Source organism: Chelonoidis abingdonii, chromosome 19, assembly GCF_003597395.2.
Source record: "Chelonoidis abingdonii isolate Lonesome George chromosome 19, CheloAbing_2.0, whole genome shotgun sequence".
Taxonomy (NCBI): Eukaryota; Metazoa; Chordata; order Testudines; family Testudinidae; genus Chelonoidis; species Chelonoidis abingdonii.
The window spans coordinates 10,426,852-10,447,786 of NC_133787.1; the positions used below are offsets into that span (position 1 = coordinate 10,426,852).

Here is a 20,935-nt window from a genome sequence, read left to right on the forward strand (position 1 = left end):
TCATCAACCGCGTATCACGATGCCAGATGAGTTGGAGTGTTTCTTGATTCATCAAGATGAGTCTTAGCTGTTTTTGCTACATAAGGCAATGTTTGGCATCAATTCCAGCTGGATAAATGCAGTCATATGAAAGGATACCTTATGACAGCAATGAAACAAATTTTGAGGTGCATACATCTAGTGACAACATAAGTGGCAGTCTGTGGCGCATTTTGAAGGTTGTTGCTCTATTGCTTGGGTCTGCAGACGGATACAAAAGTAGCTGTTTTCTCTGGCGAATGGGATAGTCGTGGCAAGAGATTCCATTAGCAATCAGAAGGAATGGCCACTCCAACAGTCATTTGGAACCTGGGAGGAAAATTGTTCAAGCATCCACAATTGTTGAATAAGGAAGATTTGTTACCACCTTACACATCAAGCTGGGTCTGAATGGAAAGAACTTTGTCAGGCCATTGACAAAACACAAGCAGATTTAAAGTACCAATCTGTGGAAATTCAAGGTTAAGTGAAAGCTAAAGATAAAGGAAGGTGTCTTTGTTTGGTCTCAGATTCGAAGAATTTCTTCGAGATTGATTGCATTTGACCATGCCACTGCGTGGCAGAAAAGACAGCATGGAAAGGACTTCCGTTAGTGGCAATAAATTTTCCTCGGAAAACAAAAGGAGACAATAAGCACGGTTGTTGGTGAAAACCTCTCTCAAGGCATCAAAAGCCTTGGTTGCACATGTCATAAAGATACATTTTTTTGCACTCTCATCTCGATTTTTTTTCCATCTGAACGTGCGGAGCAGTGAGCGAAGCGAGACGGCATAGCAGTTTCACCGAATTGGCAACAATGGAGACGCTATCAGGGCAAATAGAGCAACATCAATGCTTGAAAAGCTATTGCTGAGAACAGTGACAAGAGGATGCTACATTTAATGATACAAGACAAGCAAGAACGCCAAGTATAATCACATTCTGAAATAGGACCAAACTATGTTAATAATAGTTTTTTGCATTTTTGTTTATAAAAATTTTATTTATATAACCTTTGATGATTTTTAACAGTGTATATATGAACAGTGACGGTGGAATTATCACTGTAAAGCAACATAATCACAGAAAAGACTGAGGTTTGAACTTTATCGATTAAAACATATGTATATTGTGTAGATGTAGACAATAAATAGACATAAAATGTAAAAACTTAAATATCTTAGAAACAGTAGCCAATCAGTTGTTTTAATTGTCATATTTGAATTCAGTACATCAAAATACATAATAAATGCCACATTTTATCTCTGAAGCAGACGACTTCTCAAAAATTGTAGACCAGTGTTATTACAGGTCTGACCCTGCAAGACACTGACCACCTCCTAGGAAGTGCTGCATGCACTCAGTTCCCACTGACTACAATGAGAACTGAAGGCCATCAGCAATTTGCAGGACTGGGTTCTTTGTAGGGAAGATAAAAATACACGTATTTATAAACTAATGAACACTTTATATATAGGCTCTCTCGTTGTCCAACTGAGATAGAAGAGGCATACCATGTTATGTACATACCATACACTGTCACTGTCTTGCTTAAATGTATATTGATTTTATTTGTAAAACAAATATAAATATTGACATGCAGAGCCTCATTTACATTATTCAACAGCGAACATTGTGAAGCGTCAAATATTACATAAAATGTTTGAACAGTCGAGCTTAATCTTTCCTAAGGAAAGACACAAATTTGGTATCACCCTGTTTAGTTTTAAAAACATTAGTCCCTCAAATTTGTAATTTGTACTTTCAAGAAAGTCTAAGTAACATTTGGCAGAACTAAATATACAAATGAAAATCTACTGGATTGTGAGGGAGCGTTAGTATTACAATTCCAATACTACTTTAAAGTTAAGAGTTGCTATATGCAACTCTTAAGGAAATCATAAATAGCTGCCACTATCAAACTGTTTAAGTTTTATAAAATTCTGTGTCTTAATATACACCTCTACCATGATATAACACCACCCGATATAACACAAATTCAGATATAACACAGTAAAGCAGTGCTCCAGGGGGGCAGGGCTGTGCAATCTGGCGGATCAAAGCAAGTTCAATACAATGTGGTTTCACCTATAACGCAGTAAGATTTTCTGGCTCCTGAGGACAGTGTTATATTGGGGTAGAGGTATATTTTGAGGTCAGCCTAAAATTTTATAGTAGAACAATACTGATCAATAGTGCTGCGAGTCAAAGAGAAACTAAAACCTTTATTAATTAGAAGTCCAAGTATGTGTTGTGGCTTTTACACATTCCAGAAATGAAGAACATTTCTGTCTTCACTATGGCAAGGACAAGATTACTACACTATGACAAGGAGAGTGGACGGAGGAAGCACCCAGGATTTGGAACTCTCTCACAACCCCCCTACTCATCTGAAAACTAAAAGGTTGCAGTATTAGACTTTAGATTGGTGCATACTGCTAAACAATTTTTCATATAGACCACCCTAACAGCAATTACTATTGTTCAGATTAACCAGTACAAGCACAACTACGCTAGTCAAGTTGGTCACCGTTCCTGCAATCCAGCACAAAATTAAGCATTACACACGAATTTCAATGACCTACTGCGGAGTAATGACGTGACAGAAAGAGAGAAAAGCGGGAAAGAAAAAAAATGCTGTGATGACCGATTTTGGTTTTCAAATGCCTCTTCTTTGAAACGTGTGTCAGTGTGCCCAAAGTCTTCAATTGGCCTCCCTTGGATAGGAGTTTTTTTAAAAAATGTAATAAATTAAATGCACTGAAGAAGTAGATGGCTTTTTAGTTCTTTGAGTCAGTCTGTATATTCATAGTTCTAAAATATATAGTCAGTCCATACCACAACCGTATTCTTGACTAGATAACTGGAAAAGTGATTTTAAAGTTAGAAGTGTCAGCTTAGACTTATCTTCTATGTTATTACCAAAAAATGGTAATGTTGGGCATTTCTCCCACATGCCTAGAAGTTTTCTCCCCACCATCCATCCAATATTTCCTTTAAGGAGGAGCACAGCACAAGGTAAGACTTTAAACAATCCTAAAAGCCTCCCATGGATTGGGAAAGATTTATAGTTAGGTTTAAGCTTCTTAAATACTTAAATGAAAAATTATGTTTCTAATACAATAGTTATAGCTTTTCCCACTGTCATATGTCATGTACATTTTTACAGTGTATAAAACCAGGGTAGATTTTTTTAAACTGATATTTTTAAACTGATTTATTTAAAAATCAGGTTTTGATTTAAATTATAGTATATTTTACTTTTTAAAAATAAATGTGTTTAAAATGAAATCTGAATCTAATACAACTATGTTAAGGCCTAAGCTTGTTATAAGAGATTATAACATTTAAATAAAAAATAAATATGCTAAATTAATGAACCACTTATTAAAAACTGAGTTAAAGGCTGTTTTTTTCAGGGGGAAAACCATTTAATTCTACCTTGAATTAGAATGAATGTCATCAAATACTGTCTCCGTGGACAGTTTACAGAGGATTCCTTTCAGTAGGATCAAGACAAACAGCAATGTTAGAGACTCATTTTTAAATGTGTGCTAACTTTGATATTAATAGAAAATATGCACACATGACAAATGTACTTTAAACATGTCATGACTGTTTTTAAGCAGTATGGATTTGTGGAAATATTCCACAATGAAGTAAAATAGAGAGACAGTTATAGAATGCTACATAAATGTCAGCACTCATCCTCTTGTGGAGAATTAATCCTACAATATGAGCTAATTACTTATGCTAAACAATCTGTTCCACCCTGAGTTTTGCTGTGACACTCTGAGTACCTTTCCCAGACTTGAAGAAGAGCTCTGTCTCTCACACCAACAGAAGACAGACAACATGGGTGAGGTAATATCTTTTATAGGACTAACTTTTGAGGTTAGGCTTCATAAATATGGCATAATATGTTATGTACTGTGTTAAGGTCTTGTTTAATAAAAATAAAATTTATACATTGTTGACTGTGTTTAATTAAACTCATTATTCTAATGCAGCCTGACAAATCATGGAGCAAAAAGCTCATTATCTAATAAGTAGCAATATATCTTTCACCATTTTCTAACATACTAAAACGTATAATTAAAAGGATCTGAAAAGCTATATAATTGCTTAAATAAATTTATATAGCAAGGGTAGGCAACCTATGGCACAAGTGCCAAAGGCGTCACGCAAGCTGATTTTCAGTGGCACTCACACTGCTCGGTTCCTGGCCACCGGTCTGGGGGAGGCATGCTCTGCATTTTAATTTAATTTTAAATGAAGCTTCTTTAACATTTTAAAAACCTTATTGACTTTACATACAATAGTTTAGTTATATATTAGAGACTTTATAGAAAAAGATCTTCTAAAAACGTTAAAATGTATGACTGGCACACAGAACCTTAAATTAGAATGAATAAGTGAAGACTCAGCACAGCACTTGTGAAAGGTTGCCGACCCCTGGTATATAGTTATAGTGCACTCTCCCAGATAGCAAACATAGGTACCAAAGATAACAAAGGCTCTATTTAGTTGTAAATCAACATGCTTTAATAGCTGTATGAGAATGCATCTTGCTTTAGCAAGATAACTTTTCCATTTATATTTCAGTCGATTAAAACTGATTATTTACATCAAGGCGTTCCATTTAGTGATTTAAATAATTATTTAAATTGCCTTGATTTAGATCTACCTCCCTGCATAAAATAGCAAACTGACAGGACATAATATATCCTATTGCACAGCTGACCACACCAAAAATCGAGACATAAAGCATTTATAAAGTTTGCCTCAAATTACCAGAATACACTCAAACAGAATAAACTAATTGCAGAGGATTAGCAGTTCTTGCATAATAGTATTTAGAAGCAGGAACCTGTCCCAACCCCTTTGTACCATGACTATGTATTTAGGAGTCCCAAGTCAAGTTCTCTATAAACTGTGTGGCCATGCAGCAGCCTATTTAGCACCGTGCAGTGCTCAGGGAACCCGTCTGCCCAGGACCTGCTGCAGCCATGGGAGAGGCGTCCCTCCCCCAGCCCCAATCTAGCCTGACCCCCAACCTGCCACAGCCAGGAGAGGGGGACCCCTACCTTGGCCCTGGACCTGCCGTGGCCAGGGGAAGGGAGCCTATCCTGTGTCTCAGGACTGGAGCTGCTGCTGCAGGAAGGGAGAGCAGGGACCCCTCTCTCTCTGCCATAGCCCAGGAGCACCCTCCTGCACCCCAAACCTCTCATCATTGGCCCGACCTCAGAGCCCACACCCCCAGCCAGAAGCCCTCACCCCCCACACTTACTCTGCGCCGCCCTGACCCCTCATCGCCTACCTGAGTCCTACCCCCAACCAACCTCTGCCTAGCCTGAGCCCCTAATCAGGCCCACACTGCAACCCTCTGCCTCCAGCCCCCACAGAGCCCACTACCCGCTCAGAGCCCTCAACCCCTTGACCGCAACCGTGAGCCCGCTTCCAAACTCTGACCCTCAGCCCCACCCAAAACATGATTTTTGTTTGTCACCATGTGGGAGGTATAGTTCACATAACACCTCCTATGGTGCAATAAATTCTTCGCACATGTGGGGAAATCAGAAGGGAACATGGATCCCAGGTTGTCCGGGCTACAGTTCCGATTACACCTAAATGGATACGCAAATCTATTTCAGCATTGCCCTAAGTTTTCCATTATGAACTGGCTCGTGAATGAATGACAAATATCTAGTTTACAGATAGTCCTAAAAAATGTTTCAGTTATTCTCTTTTGCACAAACAAACGTTCTATAGGTACGCAATAGTAAAAATGGTTGATCCTAGTTTCAACTAGTCTGCGTCATTAATTCTACATTACTCTACCAAATTCTATTGAATTTTGACCAATTCAGTTTTTGTTCTATGATTAATCTGAGACATGCTTTATTTTCAGGCTGTCACTATGGCAGAACATTTCAAATTTTAATGTTTTTAATTTCACTAGATCAACACTGATCCGTATCCATTAACAATTGCTATAATTTTCCTTTGGTTTCCTTTGAGTTATATCACACGTATTTTATAGACCAGACATGCATGCTATTTGACTAACAAAGCCAGGACCACTGGAACAGCAGTAGTCTTGATATTAAATTTTTTTTCCTCGAAATGCTCTACATAGCAGCAACTGACTTAGTAAAAAGTGCTTTTTAAGGTGTCATGCATTTGGTCTTAGGTGCCGACTTCCTAATTATACTCAAAGGTAGGCAAGCTGTTAATATATACAACTTATAATATTTGGTTAATATTAAAATTTACAATTAAAATTTTATCATTTATCCTGATACTGTAAAGGTGTCTACTACTCACGCGGCCAAGTGAGAGAACAGAGTCAGAACAATGGCTGCACTATTAGTAGACTAGACATACCATATTCAGCAGTGTCTTGAAACCAGGCAAACAACAGGCAACATATTAACTCAGTTACACAAATTGGGCCTTCCACAACACTACCACAATCAGGTCAAAACTGTATTTTCACAGTGACTCCCAACTTGCATAGGTTGCAATAGTCCTAATATGCGTACATCCTACACCATACTTATGATTTACTTTAATTCTGTATTTTCCAATAATACAGGTTCTGTTTTACAGGTAAAAATAGAGTACTTAGCTAAAACAAAACAAGAAGAGAACAAAAAAAAAAAAAATAAAGCGCATAGAAAGATCAACAATATCTAACAAGAAACAAATGGTTCTCATCTAAGTGATATCTCTGAAAGTGAAAAAACCCTGATCACTCAACAGGAGATATGTAAAAGCTGTATAGATAAAATAAACCCAGAAGTATCACTAGCAAGTGACATTTTTAAATTTGTTGCACTACGTGTATTATAGATTTTCCATTGTAACACCAAAAAACATTCCCCACTTCATACCTTACTACCTACCAATATTACTTGGTTTCTAACCTATGAGAACCAGGTTGTCAGTGAAACTGAAATCTGGTACCATTAAAAAAAAAATGCCAAGAAGAAACTAAAGAAAGCCTGTACTAATCCCAAAACACTGTGTGGTGGGATAGAATGCCGTTCAGTAGTACCCATAAATATATAGCTAGACCATAATTTCTTTGTACTGTGTTGCTTCCTGATGCAAGCTCCTAGAAGGAAGAGACTGCACATCCCTGCTCTTCAACTTAGCTCAGTTTCTCACTTGGGAAGTTAGACGCTGGGGGCAGGAGAAGCCCATACTACACTACTTCCCAAACAACACAGTGAGGTTCAAGGCACGTACAGAGACTCCCTCCATTCCAAGTTATTCTAGGCCAGTTCTTTTTTACAAGGTATTAGGGAAAGAGGCAGACAGCCCCTGAATGGCCCAAGTGCGAGCACGCTGCAGGCGGGGGTCTCCAGCGCTTCGTGGATTATTACGGAGGCCTCTGAGTTCGCTATGCGGTGGTGACTGGGCCATCCTCGCGTTATGCCTCTGCAGCCTGACTTCCAAGGCAGTGTCAGGGAGGCGACACTGCCCGAATGGAGGCTGGCTGGTGCGCGAGTGTCGCTGCCACTAGAGCCCCTCAGCTCAGGGGAAACCGGTTGAGCAGCGCCCTAGCAGGGCGCCCTGCAGGGGGAAGGTGCAGAGTCTCGTCACTCCTGCCCCACCAGGACTCACCCCGAACCACAAGCAGGGCTGGAGGATCCCGACGGGGCCTCCGCGCCATGGGGAGGAGCGTTCCCCACCAGAGTGCTAGGCAGCTCCCCCCAGCCCAGCCCGGCCCGGCCCCTCGGAAAGCGGGAACCAGCGCCCCTCCTCGCACCGCGGGGAGGCGGACCGCGACAGCCGACCGCAGCCGCAGAGACGCACCTGCAGGCCCCAACGGCGGCCCCGGGCTCGGCTGCCCGTCCTCCCCGAAGATCAGCCTGAAGTCGAACTCGTCAGTGGCGCCGCAGTTTGCCGTAGTCATCGGTTTGGCCGGGGGTGTGAAGCGAGACCCAGTCCCCCCGGGCCGCGCCGGGCTCCTGCTGGGCTGAGCTCCCCGCCGCGACTCTCAGGGCCGCCTCATAGCACTGGATCGCGTGTGCGGAGAGCGAGCACCGGCCGCGCCAGCTACCGACCCTGCTCCCTCACTCGGACTCCGTCTGTCACTCAAGGGGTGGGCAATCACTACGGACAGAGGTAGGCCCCGCCCCCCGCCGCCCTCTCACCGGGGCACACGCGCTAGCGCGACCCTTGTTGGTCCCTCCCGCGCCGACCACCCCTGGCGCTCTCACTGCCCCTCAGGCGCGGGGACACTTCGCCGAATCGCCCCGTCCTTCTCCCTCCTCTTCCCTCGTGCGCTGACCACGCCCCCCTTCCCTGATGCTTTGGTACTGGCAGCTTCTGCACGCCCTAACTCCACCCCTTCTCCTCGCGCCTACTCCGCAGCCCCTCGCCCGCTACCGTTTCCCACACTCAGTCTCATAGACGCTCTGTTTGGCTCCTGACGTAGCCCCAACGGACGCTCTCCTCGTGACTTGGTCGGGGGAGGGGAAGGAGACGCGTCAGGGCAGGCCACGTGATACAGATCGAACCTTCTGCCTCCAGGCCACTGGGCGACGTAGTGTTGAGGCCCAGCCTCCTCAGGGACACGGGGCGGGGGTGTTACAGGGAGCTGTGCGGGGCGTCGCCCACCGGCGTAGGCTTGCCACCCCCTGATGCAGGAGAGGATCCACCGCCTGGAGCAGCAGCGTTTGACCGCAGCCTTCGGGGGAGTCAAAATGGGGCGGGGAAGCAGACGACTGGAAATACCAAAGAATGCCCACCCCCCAGCACAGCTGGGAGCACAGCCCCACCCCGCCCAGCCTCATCGCTCCTTACCCCCCTTAATTGTTCTGTAAGGACTGTGGTAGGTATGCAGGTCCCAGGATATTAGAGAGAAGGTGGGTGAGGTAACATCTTTTATTAGACCTACTTCGGTTGGTGAGAGAGAAGCTTCCCAACTGCACCCAGCTCTGCCTAGTTCCCAACTTTGTCTCTCTTACCCCCAGAGACTGGTCCAATAAACATTACCACCATATGCATCTGTAATATCCCAGGACCAAGATGGCTACAACACTGCAAACAACATGAAAGAGACCAACTTTTTCCCTAAGTAAAAGGCAATTAAAGTACTGTTACTTTTATTCAAGTAAAATTATAGTTTTTTCTTTTGCTTAAAGTGTTTCTTTCCCTCTGGGTTTACTAATCATTAAAACTATGGAAAGGCTAAGGCTGATTTTTCACTTCAAAGGTGAAATTAAAACACCATCCTTAACTTTAATTGGATTTATTACAGACCACTGAAGAATTTCACCTCATTTTCAGTGAAACTAATTGACATGCAAGTAAACTGGTACAACAGAAAAATAAGGACCTACTGGAATTAATCAGTAATCTGTCTTTAAGGTGAAAAACATGACACTGTTGGTGTAGTTAGGGGAAAATATAGTAGGTGAGTGTTTTGACAAACATTTACTTGCTTTCTTGTAAAGCCTTTTGATAAGATCTGGCTATAAGATATTTTTAAGAGCAATAAATTATGATGAGTAAGGGGGCAAAGTCCTGAGGGTTTTAAACTGAGAAATAAGTGTCAAACAACTAATCTTGCCTGTCAAAGAGAATAAATAGGGTATTTGATCATTTTCATATATAGTCTAGTGGTGTTCAAATATATAGTATTTATTAATGACTAACATAGAAGTAGACAAATGAATCTGCACAAGTAGATGAAATTTTAATTTTTGATTAAACTAAATTAGAGAGTAACTATTGGGTACTGCTATCCTCTGAAGTTTCAGGCTTCTTAAAGAGAGGGCTTGAATAATTGTGAGTAACTTACAGTATCTGCTGTGCATCGTGCATCATCAGGGGAAAAAAGGTCTTTGATGAGAAAAGGATAGAGATCTAAGAATATTGAGTCTTTACAATAGTATACCCTTAGTTATGTACAACTTTGCCTCATTTCAAGATACATGTGAAAATTAGAAGTACAAAGGAAATTGTGTTAATTATATTGTTTTTATAAATCAGACACCAGTCCTCGTGACTAAAAAACAGAAGTGAGACCATAGTGGTATAGCCTAAGAAGATTGGAATCTGCTGTATAAGAAACCTCACATCTGAATATCTTCCAATGATCCCTCATTTTGAGCTAAAACTCTCACTACAATGTGCTATGGGATAATAAAACATAAAGGCTGCTAGAAATAACAGACTAGTCTATAGAAATTTCATTTTGAAGCATTTTAGGTTTATGTTAGGAATTGAAGACAGCACTAGCCACACTAATGGGACTTAAACACCCACTGTTAGGAAACATGACATGGTTTAACTAATACACAAAAATGTATATACCACTAATGGTTTAACCTGTGTCAGATACATTTTCAAATATACTGTTTCAATTACAACACAGACTAAAGTGTATAGTGCTCGCTTTATTTTTGACTAAAAGTAATTCTACTGTAAAGACAACAGTATTTCAATTCACCTAATATAATTGCTGTAGTGCAATCTCTTTATAATAAAAAAAAACTTACAAATGTTTCTATTATGTATAAAAAAACTGCATTCAGAAATAAAATGTAAAATTTTAGCACCTGCAAGTCCACTCAGTCCTACTTCTTGTTCAGCCAATTGCTCAGACAAACAAGTTTGTTTATATTTGCAGGCGATAATGCTGCCCGCTTTTTGTTCACAATGTACTTGTATGAGGTGAATTGAAAATACTATTTCTTTTATCATTTTTATAGTGCAAATACGTGTAATAATATATGCTTTGATTTCAATTATAACACAGAATACAATACTTATGAAAATGTAGAAAACATCCAAAACACTTAATATATTTCAATTGGTATTCTATTGTTTAACAGTGCGGATTAAACCTGCAATTAATTGATTAATTTGAGTTAATCACGTGAGTTAACTGCGATTAATCAACAGCCCTAATTAATATACTAAGTCTACTGAATTAGATTATATGTATATGCAGTGATCATTTGGTTAAGAATAAGTGAAGTTGAAGATACAACGTGAGCCAAGAACCTTTTCTTTTCTAGCGATAAGTTAAAACATCGAAATCAGTTTCAATGTACAGTCTTTTCCTATTTGTTGCTGTTTACAAAAGTCTGTATGGGCACATGATAGTGCCTCTCCCATTTTTGTTGGTTTTCTCCTTTTTGAGGTCCCTTGAAAGTGGCCAGGACAGAGGTGGTAAAAGGAAAGAAGGGAATAAATTGTGTGTAATGGGACATTCCCTGTAAACTCCAGCAAGAAATTTTTTGAAAGAAGCTTGTGAAGCCTAGAAGACAAATAATAGAAATGGGATGAAATGTAATAGCAAAGTGTGAGGTCATGCACTTTAGGGACTCAAGAATTTCTGTTATGAGCTGAGGCTCATCAGTTGGAAAAGTCAGGAGGAGAAAGACCTGAGCGTATCAATCAATCACAGGATGTCTGTGACCCACCAATGTAATGTATCTGAGAAAACAGGAACTATGATGTTAGGGTATATTGGGCAAAGTATTTCCAGCAGAGAAAAGGAAACATTAATGCTATTTTACAAGGCAGTGATAAGACTTCATCTAGAATACAGTTCCAGTCACCCATATTAAAGAAAGATGAATTCAGGTTTGTAAGCATGTGTGGCTGTCCGTCCCTGTCAGTCTGAGGGAGGCCACCCTCCTTGCTAGCACACACCTATGAGGGTGATCTAAAAAGGACAAATTAGCTGTTCCTAGTATTCAGAGCCTCAGGCTAGGCTGATCAGTAAAGCAATATATTAACTCCAGTCCTCAGTCAGGGTGGAGCAGCAAATAGTTCGAGGCTCTGGCCTCAATGAGCACCAACACAGTTCAGGGGCCGAGCTCAGCAGACACTAGACTAATACAGGTCTCCTGTCCTAGTGTAGGAAGGCAGCCACCCCAGGGGTGAGGTGCCAGGAGGGATGCAGGCCCATCCAACTCAACCGCATTCCAGTCCAGGGACTGACAGTAGCAAAGTGGTCCACTACTGGATCAGTCGGGATCCACCCACAACACACTGAGCTGTATCAGGCCAACTCTCAACCAGACTGTCATCTAGTTTCCCTGGGCTACTTTTGACATCCCCAGGGTTTGGTACCTTTACAGTGTTGTTGTCCTCCATCTCCCCAGGGTAGGTGGCCAGCAGCAGCCCCAGCAGCTCATTGGTGTCTCAGCTAGCAGCTCCAGGAGCTCTGGCTGGTCCTTAGGTGGCAGCACCTTGGCATCTCCATCAGCTGGGAGCCCTGGGAACATTCACTAGTCCTCAGTGGGGCCTGGGTCTTCTTCAGGTTGCATCTGTCTCCCTTGACAGCTCCAGCCCAATTGAGCTGCAGGGCTGGCCTTTTATACTTCCCCTTCCTGTACCATCTCTCAGCTTCCAGCAGGCGAGGTGTGGCATTCCTGGCTCCACCCAGCAGGCAGCCCCTTCTTGTCAATCTCTGAGGGTGGCCACGCCTCCTCACTACAAAGCTTCAGCTGTCAGCCCCATAATGCACCATACAGTTAAGTTGGTGGCAGTGCTCCTGGTGAAGACGCACACCACCAACAGAAGGAGCATAGTGTGGATGGAAAATACAGCTTTGATTACTGTGGTGGCTGTATACTGAGAGAAGGGCTACTCGGATGATCAGGGAAATGGAAATCTATCTACCAATAAGAGACTAAAGGCTAAGGGGGAAGGAGAAGAGCTATTTAAGCTGAACGACAAAGTTGGCACAAGAACAAATGGGTATAAACTGTCCATGAATAAATTTAGATTGGAACTTAGTAGACAATTTCTAACTATGAGGTTTTGAACTGTCTTCCAATATGAGTTCTGGAAGCTAACAACTTTTAAGATGGTGCTTGATAAGTTTCTGATGGAATAAGATCATGCAGTTGCCTATGGTAGCAGGGGACTGGACTCAGGTACCCAGGAGGTCCCTTCCAGGTCTGTCCCCCTATGCAAGGAGCCATATTAATCCTCTCCATCTCTACCCATTCTGACAGAAATAAAAAGTGGAAAAACAATTAGCCTCTACAGTTGAAAAAGGAAACTGTACGTTTAAATTAGTGTAAGACCCTGCATTCTCAGATGAGGTAGATGGCATTCTATTAAACTTTTTTTCTATATATAAAATTCAGGGCAGAAGGGATTTGTCTGAGTAAATTTTGGAAGCTCTTTATCGCTCATCTTCTTGAGAATGAGAACACTGCATAAGACAAATGCTCAGTGCAGAACTGTTTCACTCACATACATGGTGTCAGGTGTGGTGTTGTCCAGTGTGTATATGGTTTAGAAGAGACATTTAGCCTTCAAGCTATTTTTTTTTTTATAAAGTTACTTTGATGTATTGGCTCTCTGAATGAGAAGAGTATGTGAAGAAATGGGAATGTAATTATATGTTTCAGAATATCTGAATGGTATTTTGTGGTGTTTATTAAAATAATAATTTAATAAGACAAAAAACTAACCATTGGAAATTTAAAGAGGCAGATGATCTGAAATAAATATTAAATTGGCCAAAATTTTCAAATTTGGATGTTTACATGAGTTTCTTGATCTTGTCAAGTGCTAAACCAGGTAAGTACATTTGAAAATTTTAGTAATCTGGAGCAACACCTGGAGGTGATTGCCCGGAAGCACCTACTAGTGTAGGATGGTTGATACAAGAGCCAGCTGGAATGAGGTGTGACAGTCTAAATCTCTCTAGAGATGGTATTTTCCCTGCAATAACACTATATAAAAGATAACTATGCAGTATTCTTTTCTGTGGACTGATGACTGGATGGGGCTTTTGTTTTGTACAGGGAAGGGGTGGCTAAATTACTCAAAGTTTAAGATAAATGAAACCTACAGCACCACTCAGGTTTGGTCTGGCAGTGGATGGCATTGCAACTTGCCATTCAAGTTTGGCGCCTACCACTGAGGCTTGGTCTACACTACAGAGTTAAGTCGATGTAAGGCCATGAGAGGTGTAGCACTTAAGTTCATGTAGTTATGATGGCGCACTGTCCACGTACACACTGCTTTACTTACATCACCTGTCAGCCTCATAGAGGGCTCATGGCTGAAGCCCCATTGTCAGGGGCTGATACCATGAGATGTCAGCTTTGGTGTGGGGGGACGTCAGTTGTCAGTACCTTACAATTCCTCATATGTGCACTGCCCACAGGAGGAGCATTTTGTGGATGTGAAACACCACTTTAATTACTGTGGTGGCTGTATGTCGACTTAAGTCAACTTAATTGTGTAATGTAGACATGCTCTGCTAGTGCAGAAAGCAATGCCCTGGCTCTAGGCTGGGCCAGATTCCACTGCTGCTGGCATCATGATGCCAGACCCAAGGCAACCCACCAACCCAAGAGCCTGGTGGTAGATGTGGGATTGGGGATACCACTCCCACTAGCAGTGGGACCAGAGCTCAGTAAAAGGCAGGAGTATCCCCACAGCCATACACATGGCCCATGGGAGGGCAGCAATCCCATAACCTGGGCCCTTTCTTATCTCCCATCCCCCTACTGAGCCCCACCACTAGTAGAGTACATCCATTGAATTAGGAAGCTACATCTGCCCCTGATGACAATCCTTAACAGGAAGACACTTCAGAAAGAAGTATAGTTTTCTGGCCTGAGTCTAGGACTAATAGCCAAGAAGGCCCAAATCCTTCAAGGACCTCTTAGGCCAATATTTTCATATGCATTCGCTAGTTTTGGCTGCCTCTAGAGACTTCTAGGCCTGGATTTTCACAGTTGGTGAGCAGCTGCAGCTCCCTTTGACTTCCATTAGAATTACTGACAGCACATCTGAAAATCAGGCCATAAGCATCAAATTCTGCATCACAAATTAGTGTACACTTGAAAATTTGGTCTTTAACCTATTTGCCATTGTTACCACATTTAAAAACTGAGGTAATATATTATTTATGTATTTCAGAGATGATGGAATGAATTAGTTCATGCTAGTAAAGCACTTTGAAGATGAAAAGTGCCATATAAATCCTAAGGATTATTTATACCATACACCTCTACACAGCCATCAGGCGATGCATATACATATATTAGGTAATATTATCTGGGCTACCTAACTTTTAAAGCAACATATACATTTTGCAAATGCAAAGAAAATAGTACAAAACTGAAACAAGCCAGTACAAAAGCAGCACTGTTTGCAGCTTTGTTTAGAACAGCCATACATTCATGGCTATCTTACAGTCCTAGTGCTTTATGCTATTTATCCAATCTGAGAGGATGATTTTATCATAATTTCCCACCCACTACTGACTGCTTCATAACTCTGTTTCTTCACCTAAAAACATAACAAGGGGCTACTGCTTATGCAATGCTTAATCAAAAGGTTGATTCTCTTGCAGGGCAGCCAACTTCCTCTCTCCAAGGAAGCACCAACCTTTACAATGAGCTCAATCTCAATTGGCCTGGAACTTGCTTTTACCTCTAACTTCAAGGTCATGTAGCTACACAAGCTGGAAAAGAATGTGTAATTGGATTAGCTAAGACGCCAAAAACCACACATACATTCTTGAATGAAAGAGGACTACAATGAACTCTTGCTATAGTAAACTACATCTAATGTGGTTTTCTACAACTACTGGCTCTTTTCAGGGAGCTTTCTGATTCAAAATTTAGAACTTTGAAGGATTTTGAAGAGTTTTCCAAGCAGATAGTTTGGAATTTCTGCCTTTGATAATATCTTCTTTGAAGCCAAATAATTGCTGTGTCAAATTACATTATAGGAGTAACCATAGCAGCCTCCTGTTCTAGCTAATGTATCAGTAGATTAGTCACTATGCATGTCCCAGGAGAGAAGTACAGGCAAACTTTTTGTGTTGTAAGTAATATTTTAAACTCAAGTAAGCATTTATTTGATCCATGCCCTTTGATATCAACTAGGACACAGAATATATTTCTAATAAGTGTGGTGTACTAAAAAATCTGCATTTCATAGCACTGTTTTTCTCATCATCACTACAAAACAACCTTCTTCCCACAGCTTTTTGTGCAGTTTTCAGATAGTTGTGCTTGTGCTGCATGCAGACAATTGGGCATTACATTATTTAAATCCACTGTAAATTTCAGCAGGTGGCACTCACAAAAAATAAAGATATTGCATGGCACTGAGTAAGATAATTGAAACAAATGGGCATGGCAAGGCCTGTGGCCTTCTATTCAACTACATGATAGCATTTACAACATACTTAGAAGAAAATCTATGCACATGCCTATATTAAGATGCATTTTTAAGTAATGCATAGTTTATTTATAGTAATCTGTGTAATGGTTAATTTACTTCAAAATCATACATACCAAACCTCTACATCCTTGTTCTCCAGCCCCACTCTAAACTCTCATTTCTTTCTTAAGAGACCCTCTCCCCATTCCTCCTCCTTATCTTCACAACTTCCTAGTGTCAAGGGTGACATGGAAGAACAATATCACTGTCCAAATGCTCATCATCCCCCCATTCAAATCCCAACCCAATGCTGTAAAGCCTTTCAGAATGAGTATGACTGAGGCACACACAACAGTGAGCTGGCAGAAGCTCAATCCTGAGGGAGACTGATGTGGTGGTCATGGGTTGGAGAGGAAAGTGGAGAAGTTGGCTGAGGTTATAACAGCCTCTCTGAAGGTTTAAATCCACTTCTGTGACTTAAGTCTAAAACTTAGAAAGTTGGCTAGGCTTCTAGTTGCTTATGAATTATCAAATAGTAGAAGTTACCTAGACAGCTTTTTTCACTTATGTTTTGTTAGGAGATTGTGGCCTTTTCTTTCAGAAGTGTCCTTTGACACCATGATTCATGTCTTTGTAGCCTCTAGACTAGATTACTGCAGTGCATTCTAGGTGGGGTTACAAACTGAATTCACTGGAAGCTGAAATTAGTGCTCATGCCTGATTATCTTGGGGAGAAAGGAGTATTCTTTTCTTTAATGTACTTTGACCCTCTCCAAAACAGGGCTGTCAGCTAGGTGTGCTATGACTGTCAGTCCCAAAGACCTACCCATTCCCCACCATGCACGTTTCATCTCTCTGATATCATCCTATGTATGACAATGTGGAGTCTTGGGTTTCCAGCCAACACAATTCATATATACCTTACAGCAGGGGATTTTGCTGACACCCACCCCACACACATACACACAGTGCAGCCTGGCTGCACTTGGTTAGCAGTTAGCCCAATATAACTTAGTAAACCAAATATTAATACTCTATGACCCAAATTATGAATATTTAGGATTGTTTGTGTCTGGTCTGACTCTCTTTTCTGGTTCATTCTAGACCTGTTTTAAAGTGATGCACTCTAACTGTCACAAAGTAGATGAGTAAAGCATAGCAAAAGATAATTGTTTGATTACTGCAAATAGTAGATAATGTTCTTTGGCAACATCCATGTTAGTACTTTTTCAGCTACATTACTGAAAAAAGCCTGAGTGCATCAAGGGATACTTTTTGTAATGAAGAATCCCTAGTAAACTAAATTCCTAAATTTTACTTCTTGTTTTCCAATTTGAATATTTATTATGAATACATTTTATATACATAATGTCTGTCCTCAAAGACTTTCACAAAATACGTTTGCAGGGTGCCTATACAAAACCAAAATACCACATTGTTTATTTCTCACATAGCTAACCATGCAGATCCATTTTTAAGTGTACAGAATGTTTGTTATGCATGAGAAAGATATTATTTTGGTATAAGAGTAATACCCTAATTTTCTTTCAATCATAAAATTGTGAAGTGAAAGTATGCTAGCTAAGTTTAGCATGCATGCAGGACAAAGAGTTTGCATTCTGCACACAAGGTCATAGGTTATTTATATTTAATATGTGACATCTGGGTATTTTAATAATTTCCTTGGCTAATTACCAGTGCATAGGTGAAATGTGAAACTCTTGGCACCAGGGAATTGGAAAAAACCCAATAAGAACTGTACAGTATTGGAAGTCGTAAGAACTTTAGCAGCTGTCCTAATTCAGACATTAGAATGCTTGGTAATTGTTAGCTGGAATGTAAGAGAGTGATTTGATTGGTGTTTGATAAAATGTTGAGTACAATTTTCAGGCAAAAGGAGATAGCTGCAAAATGGAGCCATTCTGGTAAGACTGTCCGCGCCACAATTATCAGTAGTAAAGATGTTATGTAAACCCAGTACCTCCCTCCACCTTTTTTATGCTGTGGAGCTGATCAATGGGGCATTATAATTCAACAAACTTTACAAAATAAAAGAGATTGCTCACAAGGTGTGTGTTGACAAAAACACACCCCACATAAAAACTTAATAGGGCCATGGAGTCTCATTTAACCATTTTACAGCCTTCCCCAGGAAGTTTCATCGCTCCCCAGAATTGCTGTGGTAAGATTAGTCCACTTTACTGTATTTTTCTTCAGTATATTTCAGATATTAAAGAATTACTGCCTTTCTTTATTATTTGATTAATATTTTGGCATGTAAAGCAGACATTACTTCATAACGTTTTCTGCTATTTTAAACTTTTATAGTATTTAAGGTACAGATGGGATTTGCCCCATGTGGAGTCACCATGATATATGTACGGTAGGAGAACTAAACGACTTGCAGTTAGATGTCAGGCAGTACCCAATCACATAGCTTCCTTCACAAAACTTTATCAAGAATAACAGTGTTAGTAAAGTTCTTTGAGATTCTCAGCTGGAAGGCATGGTAAACATATTATCAACATTTTTACTGACATCAACATGAAGGTGCCCCCAGAATGGGCTTCTGCTTCTGAGGCAATTATCTGGACAAATACTTTACACTCGGGGCAGTGAGAGGACAACTGAGGCCAACATTTGCATGGAATAATAAACTGTCCCTTACTGTATGTATTTTAAACTAGTGTGTTTTTTGTGAAAACTAAAATGACTGCTTATAAAGTTCTTAGTTTGAATATTGATGGAGGGTGGCATTTTAAAACTAATTTCCATAATGCTGAATTTATTAATTCATCATTTATTGGAGAAGGGATGGTCTTGTGGATAAGACACTGGAGTGGGATGGAGAAGATCTAGGTTCCTTTCCCACCTCTATCACAAACTTCCTGTGCCAATTTAGGAGAGTCACTTAATCTCTGTGCCTCAGTTCTCTCGTCTCTGATATGGGGATAATAATACTTCCTTTCTCCCACTGTCTTGTCTATTTACATTATAAACTCTGTATACATAGAGAAAATAGCACAATGGTGCCCCAATCTCAGTTGGACTCTCTAAGTGTAATATGTTTACAGCTGTCTGACAGAATGCTCCACACATTTTATTTTTCTCTGATTAGGTGAGTTCTAACCAAAATGTCCTGTATTTGAACATTTCTTTACACTGTTATGTATTGTATTTTAACTTAAAACTTATTGAAAGCAAATATTTATTTATAAGTATACTTAGAATTTCTTTAATGGTAAGCTAGTAAGCTGCAGGATAAAGGAAGAGGTTTTTCTCCCATCATAGCTTTGTACAATAGGTCAAATGAAACTTGGGGGTTCCTCACCTCTTCTGAAGCATTCAGCATAAGACACTGTTGGCAACAGAATACAAGACTAAATGTACCATTGATGGGTTCTGATATGGACAGTCCCATGTTCCTATACCACAGAAAAGGAAAATTGGTTTATTTTCAAAAGCTATAAAACGCAGTGAAGGTAAAATAAAAAACAAACAAATAAAAAAAACCCTTGACAAATAGTGTACTATATGAAGGTGGAATGAATGAGTTCTCTTGTAGATAATGCTTGCCAGAACAGCAAATTTTAAGTGAATATTTATGTAAAGCACATTTTGATTATGCATTCACACTAGCAATCCAATTCTAAGGGTTTCTTCATTCAGTCAGTGAATAGAAACAATACCTACCTGGCCATTAAAGCAGCTTGGGTTTCTGTTATCTGTTAATCACAATAAGCTAATTGCAAAAAAGCTACAGAATAAATGATTTGCAGAAGTTATTTGGCAGATAATTTCAAATAAATAAATCTGAGAAAACAGATCAGGAAATGTCAAATACCATTAAAGTATTTTAACCTCTTATTAAAGATACAGAAAAGGAAAAGCATTTGAAATATGAAGTATTAAATAAAGTGTTCATTTTGACATCTCTTGTTCCATTTCTCTTTAGCTGGAGAGAGATTTTAGAACGAAAAATTCCTTGTTTGACAGTCTTTTAGATGGTATCAAAGATAGTCACAACTGTTCTTTTTGGGGAAAAGAGAAGTAATTGGTTAAGATGGGCTGGAGCTGTTGTTGCTAGAGTCAGATTCTATTTCCTAAAAGACAAGACAAAAGCATGCAAAATGGAAGAGAAAAGAAAAACAAAGATAGAAAACGCAGCTTCTGACTCTCTTGTATCTTTTCTCATCAACATTTGTTGTTAAAGGATATCATGACATTTAATGAACTTATGCTTACTTCTTGCAGTTGAACTTACAGTTAAGGTAAATTTGAAGGGTCATAAGATATTAAAAACAAGGCAAGAGAAATGAGTCATCGACAAAAAGGGTAAGTGATCAGTAATAAGCAGTTAAAGATGCACAGATGAGAAGCTTTCTGTATAAATGGAAAGTTATCATGAGGAGAACATAAGGGTTGGAAAGAAAAAACATGACATGGAAAATGACCTACACATTTTGCGAAATACAAGGGAAAAGAGACTGGATGTATTTAAACAACTCTGGGGCCCAGTACCAAGAGGTGAGAAAAGAGAATTAAAAAAATGTTTCAAAGTGAGGGCCAGAAATACAGAAGAGAAGTTGGAGAGTAAACCCAGAATTGCAAACTAGCACTTCATCATTGGAAAATGATATAATAAGAACATAAGAACACCATACTGAGTCGGATCAAAGGTGCATCTAGCCCAGTATCTTGTCTTCCAACAGTGGCATATGCCAGGTGCCCCAGAGGGGATGAA

The 20,935-nt window shown here is 40.2% G+C and overlaps 1 protein-coding gene and 1 long non-coding RNA gene across 3 annotated transcripts in view; one reads left to right on the plus strand and one right to left on the minus strand.

Annotated features, from left to right (window-relative positions):
* Positions 1-8,460, minus strand: part of NFATC3 (nuclear factor of activated T cells 3) — a 163,502-nt gene extending 155,042 nt beyond the window's left edge. For both annotated transcript variants that reach the window (XM_032780949.2, XM_032780948.2), the window contains exon 1: positions 7,843-8,460. In XM_032780949.2, coding sequence (XP_032636840.1) covers positions 7,843-7,942 — 100 coding nt within the window. In that variant the 5' untranslated portion in view covers positions 7,943-8,460. The remainder of the gene's footprint in view (positions 1-7,842) is intronic.
* LOC142047947 (uncharacterized) overlaps positions 8,067-20,935 on the plus strand; it is a 26,565-nt gene continuing 13,696 nt past the window's right edge. Inside the window, exons 1-2 of the long non-coding RNA XR_012657279.1 lie at positions 8,067-8,154; positions 9,293-9,448. This is a non-coding gene — a long non-coding RNA (uncharacterized LOC142047947). The remainder of the gene's footprint in view (positions 8,155-9,292; positions 9,449-20,935) is intronic.